The sequence below is a fragment of the Lycium barbarum genome, chromosome 7 (genome assembly GCF_019175385.1).
Source record: "Lycium barbarum isolate Lr01 chromosome 7, ASM1917538v2, whole genome shotgun sequence".
Lineage (NCBI taxonomy): Eukaryota > Viridiplantae > Streptophyta > Magnoliopsida > Solanales > Solanaceae > Lycium > Lycium barbarum.
In genome coordinates this window covers 6089519-6110604 of record NC_083343.1, presented here as the reverse complement: position 1 = coordinate 6110604, position 21086 = coordinate 6089519, and the positions used below count along the sequence as shown (strand labels likewise).

The following is a 21086-nucleotide window of genomic DNA, read 5'->3' as shown; positions in this document are numbered from 1 at the left end:
ATCATGAGAACAAGCAACACAAATAAATTCTTGAAGAATCTTCTAGTTCTTCAATATGAATACTCAATCTGCACATCATATTTGAATCGGGATGGCCAAATTGCTCATGCCAATTGATAAAATTATTTATAATAGTAAACTTCAAGTTTACCATGCCATGTACTATTTATTTTAGTAAACTTTTGATTTACTATGACATGAATCTTTTTTGTATCAATAAACTTCTAGTTTATTATGACATGTGATTTCATCATGCTTATATTTGTGTAGTAAAATTTGGAGAATAACGAGGGTAACCATTCACATACATATTTCTTACCCACTATGATTTTGAAAATATTTAATCCTCCCATCATTTATAGCTTCAATATGATAGCCATTTATCTTAGTAAACTTCGGGTTTACTACAACTTGTGTTTTGATCATAACAACTTCGTATATTACAATCTAGAACGAATTACATAATAGCATATAAGCTCTTCAGGAGCCTGTAATTTATTCTCCATAATCAAATATTGTTTAGAACTACTAGTGCCGTGATCTTCTAGATAAATAGTTAGCTCTTCTTGAGCCCTTAATTAATTTTGTACTATCAAATATTACCCTGACATCACTTCTATGGTAAATATCTCCTTCAAGGAGAATAAACATTAACATCCGAATATTTTGTGTCAAGGAGGCAACCACATAATTATTTCTTTCTTCAGGAAATTTTTGTATGAATTGTTATTTCCTTCTGGAAAATAAACAAGTAAATATATTAATATGGTTATAGTAGAAAGTATTCTACAAAATTTGCATCCCTTTTTCCTTAGAATGATAAATAATAAAAGTATCTAAGATGTACGTGCAACAATGACCTTCATGCCACGAAATAACATTTATATCCTTGGTTATTTTATCTCTTCAGGAGTTGAGTTGTGGTATGTCTTCATCCACTCCGGGGAATGAAACTTGGTCATTTAGATGAGCTTTTTCCATAATTTTCAATATCTTATTATTTCTCTCAACCACAAGAAAACACTGCTTCAATATATTTCTCAAACCTGTTCTTGCTTGTCAAAAGTCATACCAATACTTCTAGACCACCAAAATACATATAGAACCATTCCTTAGTGTTACATCTCAACACTTTAAGAAAATTACAACAAATTAAATATAAACATTTCCTTCGTTATTTTGCCACCTTAAATAACTAAAATCAAAGCTTTCAGAAAAATAAGGAAAACCTTTACATGCATTACAAAGTCACAACGGATTTTGACGAGAAAATTTCATTATTTTACTACTTTAGAAGTAAATTTCAAAGTTGAACCTTTCCAAGAGTAAAGTTTAAAGTCTTTCTACTTCGGGAGTAAATCTAAAAAATTTACCACTTTGGGATTATATACACAAATGGATTAAGTTTCAACAAGACATGAAATATAACCACATCAACTCCAATTATCTCTTTGAGGTTCATCACTCACATAAATCACATAAATATGGTAGGAGGAAACAATTTAAAACTTCATATCAACACCAAGCAAAAACTCTATGTAATCAAATCTTCAAATCACTTCTTTCTCTAACAGTGGAGAGGTGATAATGTTAAATAATAGGAGTATGTTTCAATGTAAATTTTTGTTTTATTTTAATCAAATAAAAGATTAAACAAGTATATATGTCACCCAAAAAATGTTCAACACTTTAGAGAGTGTTACCTATTTACCACACACTTAGGAGAGATTCTAAGTTAAAAGTACTTAAAGACCTTCAAAAAGTTTCCTCTTCAGTAACTCTTTCTTTTTTCTTTTCCAAAAACTAGACAATACATTAATATTGTTTGAAGTAAATGATGGCAAGAAGAGAACCAAATATTAATTTTGAAATGAATAAATTAATAACTGTCGTATTTAATGTGCTTCATGATATTCATTATATTGATGCATAGATCTCTGTGATATATCTTTTGCAATGTCTCTACGAAAAAAGATAGAACCCAAATGTGTATTCTAATTTTGCCAAATTCAGATTCAAGACTGGACAAACATTATATATATAAATCACGAAGCAGTACTAGATCCAATACTTCAGCATGCCACGTATCTAAGAATATATACACAACTAAGTATGACAGTATCTTAATCATACTAATAATAGTATATTGTTTTTCAGAGAGGACATGATATTTATGATTTATATATCAACCATTAGCATATGCATTTATGCTAAGAAAATTAAGTGAAGGGAACTTGCCTCACATCAAAACTTTTCCATGTCGGAGCTTCATTAAGAGACAGATTAAACTCGATTAAATTAGATTTACTACTTCAAGAGTAAATTTTAAAGTTTTTCTTACCTTCAGTAAATTTCAAAATTTTACTACTTCAGGAGTAAAGCATAAAATATTCAGAATGTTTCTTTTCAATTGTTCTACCTCTTTTGGAGGTGAGTCGTGATAATTTCACAACCAAGTGCAAATCCGTATTTATAAACTTTACTAAGGATTATCACATTCACTTCAGGGAATGAATATGTATTTATAACATGTATCAAAAGTTCTCATTCTTCAAGAATGAAACATAATCATCTTAACATGCATTAACCACATAAAATTATGATAGCTTAAATCTGCTTTAAAATCTTGTTACTTCAGGAGCAAATCAAAATCACAAGCTTATAGAAATATCACGACTTCTGATGGATAACAAATTTAATTACAATGAAGCATGTGAATTATAATCACTTCTGATGTGATATTACTCATAAAAATCTGATATATAGATAGTTATATACATATGAGAAAAATAACACATATAATAAGAATGATGTCGCAGTAAGCCCTTGAACAGTGGTATTGTATAAAATTACGCCCATATAATAGTACAATTTTAATATTATTAATAATAAAAGTAGGTCAAGACCCACTGCTAAACTTGCAAATTTCATTAGCCACCGACGAAGAATTGCATCAGTGGGTCTTTTTATCCAAAGTTTGATCTAATCAATGGCATAATTCTATGCTCGGGTAAAATAAACTTAATAGCCAAACCGGCTAAACCCATTTACCGTTTTCGTGGATAATTGATTAACCTAAACAATTAAAAAATCCATGAAGCCTTAAATTTGTTTTTGTTCTAGACTTAACCGTCGAACAATTCAAAGGGTTTTTACTTTGCGTAATTACATGTATGCATATTTTTTAGTTTATCTATTTAGATGCAAGTGTTGCTCATGATGCTAATTATTCAAAAAATATGCACATCATTACAAAAATTAGTGCTTACAAGAACAATAGACAATGCATACAAACATTCTAGAATATAGTTCAAGAAATACCTGTCGAAGCGTGAATATCCTCTAGCAAATCGTTCTCTAGTTTTGTCTTCAATTAATTAGAGACTCGTGCTGATAACATGTTATAAAATAATAATGTAAGAATAAGAATATTGTAGAGAAAGAGAGAATAGAGGAAATATCTTTATTTCTCTTGTTAGAGATGATATACAATGAAGAGAACATTTCTATTTATAGGAGAAAATTAACTTGGTGCCAAAGTCACAAACCCTAAAGTTTCTCCTAAAGATAGACATCTACAATAATAAATAATATTTATAACAATACCTTATTAGTAAATCATTTAACAACTTAATTATATGTTATATTAAATTTACATAATTACTCTATATTTGAGAGCGGTATAGTTTAATAATAGTCAAATCTAGCGTGCTTCCTATATAATCTATATTTATATTAAAAGCACGAAGGTCTTAGAAATGTTGATTGAACTTTTTGTCCAAATTAAAAGACTTTGCATTAGACAAAAATTGTCATTTACTATTTTTCCTAATATTTAAATTTTTTAAATAATCTTAATATTATATTAAATCTTTCCTATTTGAACTATATAAGAAGTCCTAAGATTTTGGATTTTAAATCAAGTAAGATTTATTTTCTATAAAATCCTATGCCTTTTACATTAATTTTGCACGATATTCTGAAATTGAGTTTATTTCTTTAACCCTAATAATTGTCTATCATGCCTCACAAGTATGCTCTCAGCCTCCGAATTTCTTTGGGTTTTTGTCTCTTAATCATATTTGATGAGAAATATTTGCTAATCCATGCTTGCAGATTGTCTAACTTTTGATTTACTGTTTTCACTTTAAAATCTTTAAATTTTTGTTCCCATTCTGATTTGTTTTTTTTTTTTTTTTGGTATGTTGCAGATGAAGATGGCATAGTTTTGTCTTACAATGGATATAGATATTGCTAATGCTGAATCAATTAATCAAGGCTAATTCATTGTAATAATGGTCGTCAGGTTGCACGATTGATTCGATTGTAATATCTTTCGACTAATTGTCGTATTGCATTGTTCATAGGTTTTTTCTAATCAACTATTGTTACATGCACGATTATCAATCCCGCTTAAGGTAATTTTTTTCTTAACCACATAAATTCTCTCTTAAATTCAAAGATTAATTCAATGTATGCATCTCAATTCTCAATTTCTACTTCCTTCTTTATTTTAATAAAGTCATGTCAATTATTTAATCCTAATTGCAGCCAGCCTTTTGAAATTTTCTCTTAATCTTTTGCATCGTGAAAGACTTTGATGTTTGCTTCAGAGGTCTAAAAGGAAAGTTTAAATTACACTTTTTAAATTGTATTTTAAAATGTATTGATTTTTCTGCTTTTGTGTAATAATGGCTAATTTATTGGGACTTTAATCTTCATGTTGTGTGCTTGATTTGACTGTAATATCTTTTGAGTAATTGTCGTATTACATTGTATTTAGGTTTTTTAATCAACAGTGTTACATGCACGGATCACATAAATTCTCTCTTAAATTCAGATAAATTTTTAATCAACAGTGTTACATGCACGGATCACATAAATTCTCTCTTAAATTCAGAGATTAATTCCATGTATGCATTTCAATTCTCAATGTCTACCGTTGCTTCTCATCCTTTGTTATTTTAACAATGCAATTTTTCTGAATTTCCTGGTCATATTTAGCAAACAAACTGATTGGAGTCCAAGTAGGACAAGGAGTCCTTTTAGACTTTTTATGAATCAGCAAGAAAATTTTTTGATTTCACACTTTACAGCTCTAGGACTAGGAGTCTTAATCCTTATATATGGACGTAGTCAGTTGGTCGATGCAATGCTTCAGATTTCAAGTTCTATAGCGGAGCAGAAGGAAGAATGTGGATTGTAGATATTGAATGTTGTGTTCGCAAAGCAGAAGATGTTTATCCCTGTTGGGAGATCCTTTTAGGTATAGCTTTATGTTTCACTTTACAAGCTGCTTGCTTGGTGGTAGTATGCATCATAGTGCGTGTTAGGAACCCAAAGAATCATGCTAAGATTGTATATTCTTATTACTTGATGGTCATTATTTTCGTCATTATGTTAGCTCTATGTATACTCTTAGTGAGTTAATCTGAGCTCTCATGGACTATAACTCCAGAATATTTACAATTCTTAACGGTGGTGTAAGATTGTAGAGACTTTCTTTCGACATCAAATTGGAACTTTTAATAATTTTATTATTTTGGTATATACTAGAAAAGAAAAGAAAACACATTAAGAAGGCAACTGATGCCGATTGAATGAGAATAGAATTTAATGAAATCAGACCTAGATCAACATGAAAAAATATTAAAATCAAAAGACATTTAGACTTAAATGGTAATCTAATTCTTTTTATTGATGGATTTCTTGAAATTAAAATTTTAAAAATAATACATTTAGGAGGAGTTGAGCACTTTTATAGAAGAAGCCACCATTCCACATTTTCATCATAAACTCTTTTAAGAGTATTAGTTGGAAGGTGTGGTTGATGCAAACCCCCAAAAAAAAAATGGTTTTAAGCGTGGTTGTCCGATTAATATCTTGTGTCTTCATGCTAATTCATCAATTGACCAACTTAAAAATAAAATTATTTTGTATTCAGGTTGATTTTGAAGAAAAATGCATCAATCATATTGCTTAGAGTTTTGAATCTTTCAAATTGTATAATGCACCATCAAACAATTCTTAGTGTTGGACTGTATTGCAACATATTTTCTCACATAGCTAATTATATATTGTAATCTCGAGATGAATATTGATGTCGTCAACAAGAGCTTTCGTCATGATAAAGTAATCGAAGTGACAAAAAGGAACATACACCAAGAAAATCGTCTATGAAGACAGCTAGTTTTTTTATTTAACTGTCACATTTATGTACTTAACATTAATTTTTGTTCATTTAAATGAATGTTATATCTACTTTAACGTCAACTACTATTTTACGTAATTCGATCTTCTGATATGCAATCTATTATTGATTGACGTGAAAGACACGTGCAATGCACGTACGCTAAAATTAGTTAAAGTTAAAAGTGCTTAGTTATATATTATATGAGAACCAAAATTTAAAATTTATTAAGAACTTATCAGAAATGAAGAATTCTATTATCTCTTTTCAAAATTTAATTTTAGTAGTACTTTTTAACCGAGGGAATGAGAAATGACATTCTCTGCTATTAGGAATGGTTACATATCTCTTCCCAATTTTATGTGATATTCTTTTATATTAATCTATCAAAAAGGTAAAGATTTTATATATAAGAATAGTTCAATTTTAACACTTCAATCTTATTCTTGATGAGACTGATGGTCACACAAGTATCTATAACTTATGTTGGACCATATGTTTCATAATTTTCTTAAAACACTATGTAAAAAAAAACAAGGTCGCATAAGTTGAGATGAAAGGAATACAACGTAAACTTTCAGAGATAAACTCAACATTGGAGGAGTTACATTTAAATGAAAGAGTAGTAGAATAATTATGATGAAAGTGAGTATTTAAGAATTAAGACATAAGGATCTGAGTAATTAATAACCTCATTGAAACCTTCCATGATTAAGACACTTGCTGAGGGTAATTTCAATGAGGTTAGTACTAATTACTCACAGATGATCTTGACGTTAATTGCTGACATAAAGCTCATTGAAAAAAAACTCTCTATGATCAAGACATTTGTTGTGCCCAACACATAATGTCCTGTAAAATTAACTCAGTATAACACATAATGGTGATCACACAGCAAGACTTGAAGTACACCTTCTGCACATAGCTTTTGCATATGGCGACTTCTTGCCTTCTAATTGCAGCTACTCTCTCCGTCCATTTTTACTTATCATGTATTGACTTGATACGCCTATTAAGGAGTAAAAAATAGAATGAAAATTTACATAAAGTGTTATCCATTGACTTAACATAAAGTTTAAAAGAGAAAAGAAGACTTTTAAAATTTACAGTCTAAATAAACTTCAAACATTCGTGTGACTATAACTCATTTAATTAAGGTTAAAAGAGAATTTTAACGTTAAGTTGTTTCTAATCATGAAAAAATGACATTCTTTTTAGGACACACTAAAAAGGAAAAAAATACCACATAAATTGAGATAGAAAGCATATATTATTGGGTTGGACCCCCCGAGTGGGACATTCTATTCCCTAAGTCTCAATTAATGTGACACCATTTAACTTGATACAAAATTTTAAGAAAGAAGCAACACTGCCCTATTCAAGAAACTTCATGCCAACGTGACAAATAAACAAGACTTTACCATTTCACACATAATTCAAATACAAAACCACACATTACTACCATCAACTTTACAAGATTCCAGAAGAAAGAAAGACTCTTAAGGATACTTGGAATTAAAGCAAGAATATTTTTTACAACACATTTCTTCATTGTTTATATGTAGAGTTCTTTTTTAAAACCATATTTACTGATTGATTATTATCTAAAGATGATTTGATCCACCAACTTTTTGAGTGAATTTGTTTTACTTGAAAAAACGGCTCAGACCATTTTTTTTTCTTAGTTCGAAGTGAAAAATTGAAATAATATATGACCAAACAATGTTTTGATAAAACAATATAAAAAAGTCAATTTTTCATTGCGAACAGATCCTAAGTAATGTTAAATTTCAAGAGACTTCATGCCAAAGAAAGAAAGAAATAAGCAACCCTTCCTCTTGATCTGAGGTGCGAAGAGAAAGATTTTTTTTTTATGACTTCCACTTATCGATTCCGGCCCAAAAAAGTGACCGACCAGGGCAGGGCCCTATTGATAAATGAAAGAAAGGGTTTATGAGCCCTAACCCTATAAGCCCACACCTGTGTAGAGTAGATCGTTCAACAACATTCCATACACATAAATTTAAATGCAAAATTGATAAAAACTTTCTTGCAACACCACAGACTATTAGTATAATCAACTTTACAAGGTTCGAGAAGAAAGGGGTTCTCCAAAGAAAAATACAAAATTTAGTAGGCGTTTGGCCATGAAAATCAAATATTTTTCAGTTTATTTGGAATTTGGAAGTTGAAGTTCAAATTGGAGTTAAGTTTGGTTATAACTTTTCCAAAAAATATTTGATTGTTTGAATATATTAAAAGTGAAAAAAATGAAAATAAAGTTTTAGGTGTTTTTTAAATTTCAACTACAAATTCAAGATGAAGTTGTATTTAAAATTTTCATGGCCAAACGCTAATTTTTAAATTGAGTGAAATAATTTCCCAGAAAAAAGTGAAAAATTCTTATGGCCGACGACCCTTAACCATTTGGAATAAAACAACACTCTTTTTAACAAAATAACTCTCTTTCTTTACTTGTATGTTGATCCTTCTTTTTCTTGAGGGAATTCTTTTTATTATTACTTCAAAAGCTGGTCCAGACTAATATTTTTTTTCAAGTTTAGAATGAAAATTAGAACAATATATAACCAAACAAAATTTTGAGTCGCAGTAAAATTTCAGAAAACTTCATATCAAAGAAATTAGGACAATTTGCACGATTTCCCTCATTCGGAGGTGGTCGTTATTTTTTGTCCAGCAATTGGTTTTAATTCTTGCCTTTCGCCTAAATATTCCAAAATTCTAGATTTAAATTCTAGCTCAGTAAAAAAAATCTTAAAATTCCAGCAAAATGACTTTTTTTTTTTGCCTTTAAGCGAAAGAAAAAAATAAAAATTTGTGCTTACGACAAATTCTGCCTTATAAAGCAAACTTTTCACAAAGCCTTACCTTACAATTTTTTTTTTAAACTGAGCAGAGTTCGAATTCAGAACCTCAAAATATTTTCGACCACTTTTGAGGGGAAAAAATTAAAGATCAGCGCCTAGGGAAATCCATGCTAAAAAATGAAGAAATTAAACAAATAAACATTTAATATTTCATATACATAAAAATTGACAACAAACTCTTACAACACACTGTTACTATCAACTTTACAAGGTACCAAAACAAAAGGACTCTCTTCTCAGAACAATCTTAAAAACATTTGGAATCTAAAATAAAACCCTCTTTTTTTACAACACTAACATTTCATTATTCGTATTGTAGTTTTTTTTTTTTTTTTTTTTTTTTTTGGTAACCATATTTATTGATTGGTTATTTTCCAAAGATAGATTTGATCCACCAAAATCCTTTGGTGTCATTTGGGACATTTTCACTCTGTGGTGGATGATCAGATTGAGGTGTCTTGTGGAGTTTGCTCACATCATACCCTACTTCTTTTGCCTTCTCAACAAGTTGATTGTATATCTCTTCATCCATATGTGTTTGCCTACATAATATCTGTCCACAAGCAAATGCCAACATTAATGTTGTTTAAGCATAATTTGAAGGAATTAATTAACAAATGTAAGGTAATTACAGGCAACTCCCTCGATAAAAATCAATTGATAATCTGATAATAATAACTTGCCAACACAGGTTAGAAAGTCACAAAATTAAAATAAATCTTTTAAATTATCAACATATATACCTTTAGTCCTTCACGAGGAGAGGCGGAGCCAAGATTTGAAGTTCATGAATCCTGAACTTTCCAACGAAACCTATAGCTCGTTGTAATAACTGAATTTGTACTTTAAGTATATATTAATTGAACTATAGATTAATTATGCATCGACAGTATAAAAACATTACACAATCGAGTCCATTAATTAGTATTAGTTATGTGTGAGTTTCTCTTGATAAAAATGGACTAATAATCCGTAAAAACGACACTAACTCACTATTAGTGTATATAAGTAAAATCCTTTCGATAATTGCTCGATAACTGCTCAATAACATGTACAATTTCGACAATGCAACAACATCATATCCAATGTAATCCCCAGACCCCGATGTAACCCCACGGGATCTGAAGAGGGTGGTGTGTACGCAGACCTTGATAAGGTAGGGAAGAGGCAATAATAAGTTAAAATGAAGAGACACATGAAAAGACTTTGATTTAGCCAATACACTTGAGGCAAAGATGGTAGCTAAATCCATATTCATTGCATACAGCTTGCTAAACATGCAAAAAAAGGTGGACTTCTCATATAAGCAAAATCTATTCCTAAAAGCAAACATCACTATCTTATATTGGAAGCTCATGAAATCATTAAATAGCAAGAACCATGCCATTTTTTAAATGTTAATCTCTATTTCAATTTATTTATCTCGCTTTTCTTTTAAGTCGATTTAAAAAGAGAGTGCTCCCATCTTTTTTTGGGCTCGTTAATTTCAACTTTCTACCAGACATGTTTAGAACCACGAGATTAAAAGACATTCTAATACATTTTAGATTCGTTTAAGACCACAATTCGTTTTAAAACCCGAGATTCAAAAAACTTCTTTACTTTCTTAAATTTCATATCAAGTCAAAACAAAAAACAGACAAACAAATTAAAACGAAGGGAGTCAAAAAGCAAATGATGAAGGAACTTACCCAAAGATACTTCTTACTAGGCTGACCAACTAAAGCATATTGATAATCATCATCAATATAAAGAACCCAATAATCACCAGTAACTGGAATTATTGGTAAGAATGGAGGAACATAAAATTTCACTTTGAGTTTTGCTCCATCACTTTTAGGATCAACTTTATAAGCAGTGCCTTCAATATAGCCTCTTTTTCCGCCACTCCAAGTCTCATTTAACACATGTACTGTGCCATCTTCTTTCAAAGTGTACGTGGCCCTTGTGTTTACTCCATCTTTGGGTTGATTTCTTGATGGGAAACAAGCAATTTCATACCATCTCCCCATGTATTTTTCAACATCTAAATTCTTCACTACTTCCATTTCTTTTGTGGCCATTTTTTTGCAAAAATTCAAGAAAGTGTTATATTTTTTTCAAGATTTTGAGAAATGAGGCTTTGGATTGGTTTCTTGATAAGATTTAGTAGGATGAGATATATGAAAGTGATAGGGTGCAATGTCAAATTTCAAGAAAGTACTGAATTCTTTTCCATATTTGTGGATATAGACGTGGGCTATTTGAGCACCTTACAAGCGTAATAATTGATGTTTTGGCATGTTATTGAAATGGTAGGTTCTAGAATTCTGTTGAAAATTCTAAATACAATGGGTTAACTTGTTTTCAAAAGGGAAATTCATAGTCAAATTCTTGTTTGTTTTACTTAATATGCATACGGACTTTAAACGCAAGCTTAATATCATGTTATATCAATTGACTACTAATATGTTATTTAAATTTATGTCGTTATTCCATATTTGAGGGTGAATCTAGCGTGTTTCATATATAAAATGATTAAAATCACTTATTTTAATAGACGTTACGTTTGCGCTTAGCGTTAGCTTATATTGCCTGGGCTGCCCTTTTAATGTTAAAAGAGCTTAGTTATATATTACGAGAACCAAAATTAAAATTAATAAATGAAACATAAAACATGCTATTAATTGTTCTTTTAACCTTAGGAATGAGAAATAATATTCTTTGTTATTGTTATTATTAATGTGACAAAACTATACCTCTCAATGTGTGGTCTAAATTATGTCATAATATTTGTAGTACAATTAATCTTTTCTTAAATATAACACTCTTTACTATTAATATAAATATCTACCACATATTTTAGACCACATTTAAATGCTTTTAAACTTTCTGTAAAATTGAACGCCACATAAATTTAGACGAAAGGAATATAATACTATACGTTTTCAGAGATTATCATAGTATTGGAGGAGTTACATTTAAATGAAACAGTGGCGGCATAATTATGATGAAAGTGAGTGTTTAAGAAGTTAACATCTGACTAATTAATAAGCTCATTGAAACATTCCATGATTAAGACATTTGCTGTGGAGTTTCAATGAGGTTACTAATTACTCATAGATCTTGACACCTAATAGCTGACATAAAAGTTCAATGAAGAAAATCTCCATGATCTAGACATTTGCTGTGCCCAACCCATAATGGCTTGTAAATTAACTCAGTATAACACATAATGGCCTGTCTATTAACTCGGTATAGCACATAATGGTATCACAGCAGGACTAGAAGTACTTTCTGCACATGGCTTTTGCAAATGGCAATTTCTTGACTCCTAATTGCAGCTACACCAAAAGAGTACTTTCACTGACAATCCATTTTGCAGTTGATCGCGCAATCGCGGACTACACGTTGACTTCCACCGGGAGCAGAGCTATGTAGGGCCAAAGGGGTTCAATTGAATTACCTATGTCGAAAATTATATTGTATAAATAGAGTAAAAATGATCCTTTATGCTATATATAGACTTTGAATCACCTTGACATAAGCCAAGATTCTAGCAGTGGCAAAAAGGCTCAAGAAATTGCTTTAGGTTTCGAGACTTAAGTGTGATATTCTAATATTTTTTTGAATCCCCTCGCATAAAGTCCTGTCTCCGCCAACTGCCACATTGCCCATTGGTGACAGGCATCACTCACTTCGGCATATACAGTAGTATGTGCAGTGGTCAGTCTTAGTTAATCAAGATGTAGATTTTCAGGGATCAAAACCACCCTACCCCCTTCCAAAAAAAAAAAAAAAACCGAAATCCCACAATGCACATACACCAAGAAGACCATATTTTCAGAAAAAGGTGCACGCTCAATTAGAGATAAAACATAAACAGAAGTTATTTACATACCATTCTTGCAAACTTGTGGTTCCTCTTTGCAGCTAGTCTAAAAGCGACAAAGATACCCAGAAAGTACAGACTAAGAATTGGATCTCGATTTAGCACCTGTCAGAGGGTAGTATTCACTGGTTCTTTGGGATGCTTTAAAATGATCTAATAATAAAAATGGTTCTTGGATCCTTGAAAAGGATGTCAGATCATCTGTACATTAACATCGTACCCTTAAAATTGACAGCTTTGGTTATTACTTGAAATGTAGTCATCAATGGAGAATAACCGAAGAGCAACTAATCTTGCCAATGGAAAGCGCGAAAGAGAAGGTGGTGCTGACATGATTATCAAAATGCTGCACTAATTGAGCAACTCAAGAGCAACAAAGAATAATGCTTCTCGCGTATTCTCTCTTTAACCTTGCAATACAAATAAAACATAGTTGACTGTGAGCTTTTAACATAATTGAGCATGAGCTTTCTGGACACTAACAATTGAAATACTATTTATTCGCAATTCCAATTTCTGATTGTCTGTCTGCTTTGTTTTAGTCCAGTTGCAGCAAAATTGTACAGTGATTTTAACAAAGAATTCCGAAAGGAACTGGAAGCAAGAACATGGGAAGGGTTGTAACCATCATTCTTGGAATTCAAAGGCAAATAAACTCCTTGAGTTTTAATCAACATAGATTTAAGTTTCTTTTCTATAATACTCGGGCATATAAGAATCTAGCTTCGTGCTTCAACAAACATTTCATCCTAATGGCAAAGAGTACACAATACCATACCTGTAATTTTGTCTTCAAGAATGCTGAATTCCTTGGACCAAGGAATCTTGATATCATCTCCATCAAGACTGCCATTTGTAATGTCACGTATGATAACCTTCAATGAGGAAGGTTCGACCATGTCAGGTAAAAGTCCAGTAATGTTAAAGCTCAAGAATATCCTCACTAATTAACCAAAAGCATAACCAATTCAAAGGTTTTTTTCATAAGAGATGTACCAGTGATGAATAGAAGGATTGCTTTTCTGTCCACCCTCACCATCAACAGTTTTTGCCAACATCCTTGTTTCTAGTATGGCATGGTCTGGAGTTTGGCTGTTTTTATGCCATTTTTGTTACTCTCTTCATGGAAACCCAATAATGTCAGAACTTCAAAAACCAAATCAGTTTAAGACTGAAACCAATAACTAGAAGTTCAAATTTATTCGCAGAAAGCTTCTCCAATGTCCAGTTGTAGTGATCAAACAAAAGTTAAACTAAGGTATGGAGGAGGCTCAGATTTCCGCTTAGGGTATGGCGGAGGCTCAAACAAGAGAAGGGAAATAGGGACGTGATCTATAATTTCACCAAAAGGGTGACTTCTAATTTTGAAAAAAATCATTTGCGTTATCATTGACTGCGGAGAATGACATATAGGGTCCACCAATGGAAACTCCCCACTAATGTTTTTTTCACTGAGTGTTAGAGAACCTCAAACTATTGAACATAGGAACAAAACGAGCCAAAATGGCGCAGAATGAATATTAAGTATTCATATATCTGACTATAACTTGTTTAAGATTAAAGTGTTGTTCTTGTTGTGAAGAGGGGAAATGAAAATGTAGGAGAAATGCAAACATAAAGAAGAAAGAAGACTATAATATTGTAGAAGGAATAGGAAGTTACAAACAAATGAGGCTCAGATTTGTCTAAAACTATCAGAAAAAGGCTAATCTGTCATGGGTGCAAATGCCAAAGCTTTTGTGAGACAGAGAATAGAACCAGCTCCCAAAACTTTCCCTGAACTTTGCCAAACCAAGATACAAATCAGCTCAAGTATCCGAGATATCAAGCTTACCAGATAAGATCATCGCAGCCTCAATGATTAGGTTTAGGGTTTAGATCGGAAAGGATCCAGAGGTTATATAGCCGACCCCAACTATTTGGGGATGAGCCATAGTTGATTGATCGTTGAGATATAATATAAGTAATAAAAGTGTACTCTTTCTCTAACAGCTTAAAGATTTAGATAAGATGGCCACTCAATCATTAGCATTTTGCAATGCGAGGGTTCTTGATGACAAAAGAATTCATCGGCTATGAACTCACAGAGAAACAGAGGAACCACCCTTAGGAACTCCAGCATTCTCAGAGTCGCAAAAGCCTCATTTTTCTAGAACAATCAAGATAACAGGGTAGGCTCAGATTCGCTTTTCTCAGACAAAATCGAAAGAGCTTTAAAAGCTGACATGGCTGCAAGCATCATTAGCCTTATCAAACAGAGAAGAAACACCAAAAATGGATCTTTTCTTTCCACATCACACAGACCCATCTGAGCTGCCATGCCAAGATATGCTTATGGTTGTTTCAATGTCAACCAAATATTGTCCAAATGCCTAAACAGTCTTTTCAGCCCAAGAAGAAACTGTCTGATTCATCTATCACAAAGAACAATCTTCATAGCCTCTAAAAAATGGAACGGAAGGAGTAATAAATCGTTCAACTAAGCGTGGTTTTGCAATTGGAAAAACCTCCATTTGAGAGATCATCGGCAGCGGAGAATGACAGAGAGGGGCAAAACCACCCATAGAGACCCCACACAGCTCTCCGCTTTCACCAAAACTAAAAAGAATTCCTAGAAATCGAGATAATCTCAAATGTCAGATTAATAATCTTAGAAGGGAATTCACAAAATCATCATCGCCTCCCAGCCGTCAATCATACTCATACCACCGGCATAACTCGTCTCTAAACCGAACAGATCAACAAAAGCTCGTTTGGATGGTGGTTACCCATTGTATCGTATTGTTATTTTAGATAGGCCAGATACATAGATAGTCCCTCAACTTGCCATGAATTGTCAGTTAGATGGTGATCACTTCGACATTTCAACTTGACAGATGCAAAAAGAGATCGGACATTGCCATGGCCGCGAAAACCACCAGAAAAGCTGGGGCATGCCCTGCCAAGATACGAGCCGGATAATCTCAAATGCCCAATTAATAAGAGCTCAAAAGGAAATGAAAGATTGTCAAAGCCATCATCCCTCTTTTAAGCCGTCAATCATACTCATACCACTGGCATAACTTGTCTCTAAACCAAACGAATCAATAACAGCTTGTTTGGATGGTTGTTACACATTGCATCGTATAGTTATTTTAGATAGGCCAAATATATAGATAGCCCCTCAAACTTGGCACGAATTGTCAGTTAGATAATGATCACTTTGACACTTCAACTAGACAGATGCAAAAAGAGATCGGACATCGCCATGGCTTCGAAAACCACCAAAAAATCTGGGGGCATGCCCTGCCAAGATACGAGCCGGATAATCCCAAATGCCCAATTAATAAGCTCAGAAGGGAATGAAAGACTGTTAGAATCATCATCCCTCTTTCATGCCGTCAATCATATTACCACTGACAAAAACTTTAAACAGCAGCCCTCAAAGTACCCCATTTGTGCCAATATTTCTAATTTCCCAGAAATTGAGGCCAGATCTGCGTAATAGCTCAAGCAAACAGAGATCCAACGACGCCATGGCTGCAACAATCACCAGAAAATCTGGGGGCGTGCACTGCCAAGAAACGAGTCGGATGATCTGAAATGCCCGAACAATAAGCTCAGAAGGGAATAAGATATGACACTGATTATATTCGCAACCTCAATAATATACATTAAAAAGAGAGGAAACAAAAGGGATGCACGCATAAAAAAAAAAATCTGTACCATGTGGTCGTGCCAGAGTGGTTATCGGGCATGACTAGAAATCATGTGGGCTTTGCCTGCGCAGGTTCGGATTGTGCCGACCACGTTTTCATCTTCCAATTTCAATTTTTTTTTAAAAAGGGATGGACAATTCCTTAAAATTCAAGATTTACAAGGTCTTTTTGCCTCAATTGTCTATATATTCAGCACCGCTGTTTCCACTACTGGGACCAGTGGCATAAAGTGCACAAATAGCCATTTCTTTAGACCGCTCTTTCACCCGTAAGAGCGAAGAAAGGCTGTTTGGTTCTTTCATTAACATAGAAATCATGGGCTAATGCAGAGATTAAAGATGAGTCGTTGTATGTAGAGGGGCAAATGCATATATAAGTTTAATACTGCCATGGCTGCAAGCATCAGTTAGAATTATGAGACATAGAAGACAAACCAAAAATGGATCTCGCCTCTCCATATCTCACAGACCAATCTGAGCTGCCACGCCAAGATAACACTAGTTCTCAATGTCAACTCAATTCATGTCCAAACGCCTAAACAGTTTTTCAGCTCCAAGAGGAAAATGTCTGATTCATCTTTCACACAAACAATCTTCGTAGCCTCTAATACATAACGAAAAATTTTGCACCAGCTCACAAAAGGGATACCGGTGAAATTTCGGGTAAAATTCACAAATGGTCACTTCTCAGCCACTACTGAAATCTCCTTGTGTGTTCTAACCATTTGTGGGCCTTAAAATAAAAGCCCATCGAATGTCTGCTTCAGTCCAATCAGGTAGAACCAGATATACCACTTAAATCCCACCTTTGGAAATCCGTAAAAAAGGGACTTAGGGTTTTTGAGTTTGACAAAGAAGATGAAACATACAACTAGGTTTCACCAATAAAGAGATCAGACGAAGAGCTCGCCGGTAAAGAGATGGTGCAAAGTTCAACAGCACAGGATTTTGCCGGAGTTCCAAAATCGGCCCAAAATTTCCATTTTCACATAAATTGAGGCTCACATCTGTGCTAAAGCGGCAAAAGGAGAGTCCGGAAACACCATGGCTGCAAAAAACCACCAAAATATCTGGGGCCATGCCCTGCCAAGATACGGCCCTGATAATCTCAAATGCCCGATTAATAAGCTCATAAGGGATTGAAGGAATTGACAAAATCATCATCGCCTCTATCAAGCCGACAATCATACTAACCACCGACACTTCTACCACACCCACAGGCATCATTGAATGCTCCAAAGAAGCATAAAGGAAAGAACAAGAATATTTATCGCAATAGCAATCCAAACAGGCTGTTAATAGTCCCTATGTAAGAGGGAAGGGATAATTTGCACAAATAGTCCTGAAGAAAGAGCTGTTGGGGTTGTTGAGAAATCACGGGCTAATACAGAGAGAGGCAACCACCCTTTCAACAAAAAACCTTTACTCCCTTGTAGCCTCATTCTCTCCCTACCGAGTTTTTGTTCTTCCCTTTGCATCTTTCCATCTCTCAAGAGCAATTGGGGGGGAAGACCCTTCAGGTCTTGAATTAAGAAAAAAGAATTTCCTTTGAGTTTCCATTTTCCCAGAAATTGAGACTCAGATCTGTGTTATAACTTGGGCAAAAGGAGAGTCTGGCACGTCATGGCTGCAAAAACCACCAGAAAATCTGGGGGCATGCCCCGCCAAGATACGTGTACGATTATCTCAAATGCCTGATTAATACAAAAGATATACAAACCCATCAGTCTCTTTTAAGCTGTCAATCATACTCACCATGCCGGCATAACTTGTTCTGACCCAGAGAATTCATTCTCTGAGTCAGAAACGCCTCATTCTTTCAGCAGAATAAAGGTAATGGGGTAGGCTCAGATTCTGACTCTTTTCCAGACAAAACTCAAAGAGCTTTAAAAAACATATCATGGCCGCAAGCTTCAGATAGCCTTGTGAGACACAGAAGAAACACCAAAAATGGATATTTTCTCCCCACACCTCACAGACACATGTGAGCTGCCACGCCACGCCAAGATAAGATTATATTTTATCAACATCAATCAAATATTGTCCAAACGCCTACAGTCTTTTCAGCTCAAAAGTAAAATGTCAGATTCCTTTTTTTCACAAACAACAATCTTCATAGCCTCTAATAATTGGAACAGAGGGAGTAATAAGTAAATCGATCAAGGGTGGTTTTGTAATTGGAAATATTTTTCATTTGAGTATCATTGGCAGAGGAGGAAATGACAGAGGGAGGGAAAACCACCCATAGAAACTCCCAACAGCTCCCTGCTTTCTCCGCCGCCTCAGACTTAAACTAATGTGATTTGCAAACCTTCCAGGTCAAATACTTCCAATTTCCCAGAAATTGAGGCTCAGATCTGTGTTTAAGCTAAGGCATAACAGAGAGTCCAACGACGCCATGGCTGCAAAAACCACCAGAAAATCTGGGGTCATACCCCGCCAAGATACGGGTCGGATAATCTGAAATACCCGACTAATAAGCTCAGAAGGGAGACAACAATAATCCTTTTAGAACAGTAGAGGGGCAAATTTGATCCTGTTCCCGTGAAGCAATCCACTATGTAGGGGTGAGGTCTGTGTATTACACTGGGTATGTTGTTGTTCCATGAAACAATCACAGAAATCATCATCGCCTCTTTTTAGCGGCCAATTATACTCACCACCACCAAACAAAAGAAAGAAGGAAAGAAAGAAACAGAAAGATGCATGGCATTAGCATACAACATGGAAGGACATGGAAACCCTTTAAGTTTCAACACAAATATTGTCCAAAACTCCAAATGCATCCTGATCAATACTCCCACTGAGAGGGAATACAATCAAATCTCTCTATAACAGAGCCATTTGTCTAAGTATTTTTTAGCTGTCATAGCAAAATGTTGTTATTGAGAATAAGGGTTATAGAGATATTTGAATGTATATGCAACAGATAGCTAATTTTTGAGACCGCTCTTCAATCCGAAAGAGCAAAGAAAGGGCTGTTGCGGTTCTTCACAATAATGGAGAAATCATGGGCTAATGCAGAGAGAGGCAACCACCCTTTCAACGAAAAAAACTTAAACTTTCCGTAGCTTCATTCTCTCCCATCTAAGATTTTTGCCAGTAAAGAGATCGTAACTGCGCAAGTTCAGCAGCTGAGGAATTGGCTGGAGTTCAGTCAAATAATCCCATTTTCTCAGAAATTGAGGCTCAGATCTGTGTTATAGCTCAGGAAAAGAGCTAGGCAAAGAGAGATCCGCAACGCCATGGCTGCAAAAACCACCAGAAAATCTGGAGTCCTACCCCGCCAAGATACGGGTCGGATAATCTCAAGAAGCCCGATTAATAAGCTCAGAAGGGAACGAAAGAATCATAGCATTCATCACCGCCTCTTTTTAGCCGCCGATTATACTCAGCACCACTTCCGGCAGCATTAAATGCTCGCGACAGCATAAAAGAACGAAAGACAGCACTCAGCACCTCTTCGAAAGTGTTGCCGCACCCGTGTCGGATCCTCCAAAAATACACTACTTTTGAAGGATCCGACACGCACCCGACAACATTTTAGGAGAGTCCGAGTAACATAGCTTTAAATTAGTGTGGACATGAAGGCATCAAGACTCGAGACCATGCCATTTGTTGGTACTTTTTTCATGCAAACCCAATTATCCCACACATTGTTGAAAATCAAATCAGTTTAAGATTGAAAGCAATAACTGAATTTTTAGATCAATTCAAGAAAGCTTCTAAAAGATACTGTTTCAGTGATCAAACTGAAGTAAAACTGAGGTAAGGAGGCTCAGATTTTCGCCTATTTAATCAAAGAGCAGAGCTAAAACGGCCATGGCTGCAAAGATCGGCTGCCTCGTGAGAGGGGACAACAAGAAACTTATTATTTCTCATCCTCCTTCACAGACCTTCCACGTTGTCTTTGCCAAGCCAGGCCTTGGAATTAACTCCAATATTTCAGTCTTTTTAAGATAATCTTCATAGCCTCAGAACTTTTGGATTCTCAAGATACAAAAAAGGGCATCAAATTGAGGATGAAAGCATGACATGACAATACCCGTTTCGCCATGAGAATTTCACTTTTTTCCGGAAATGATTCACTTTATTTTTTGATGACAATATTTTTTATTTTTTTTTTGTCATCAAAAAATAAAGTGAAAATCATTTCTGGAAAAAAGTGAAAATTCTCATGGCGAAATGGGTATTGTCATGTCATGCTTTTCACTTTATTTGAAAATCAACATTTGGCCATGAAAATTCCAAATACAACTTAATTTGGAAAACACCTAAAACCCAGTTTTCACTTTTTTCACTTTCAGTACATTCAAACAACCAAATATTCTTTGCAAAACTATAATCAAACACAACTCATTTTCAACTCCAACTTCAAAATTTCAAAAAAGAAGTGAAATATATTTGGTTTTCATAGCCAAACGCCTACTTATATAATTA

At 33.9% G+C, this 21086-nt stretch overlaps 1 protein-coding gene and 1 long non-coding RNA gene across 2 annotated transcripts; both read right to left on the bottom strand.

Annotated features, from left to right (window-relative positions):
- Positions 1–9204: 9204 nt before the first annotated feature.
- Positions 9205–11283, bottom strand: LOC132603009 (temperature-induced lipocalin-1-like). Its single transcript, XM_060315859.1, has 2 exons — positions 10770–11283; positions 9205–9631 (listed from the first exon to the last, which is right to left on the bottom strand). Exons 1-2 carry the CDS (start codon positions 11139–11141, stop codon positions 9446–9448), a joined length of 558 nt encoding a protein of 185 aa, XP_060171842.1. The 5' UTR covers positions 11142–11283; the 3' UTR covers positions 9205–9445.
- A 1383-nt stretch (positions 11284–12666) lies between these two features.
- LOC132603010 (uncharacterized) lies at positions 12667–20734 on the bottom strand. Its single transcript, XR_009567948.1, has 3 exons — positions 13946–20734; positions 13728–13824; positions 12667–13359 (listed from the first exon to the last, which is right to left on the bottom strand). It is a non-coding gene; the product is annotated as an uncharacterized LOC132603010 (long non-coding RNA).
- Positions 20735–21086: the final 352 nt, after the last annotated feature.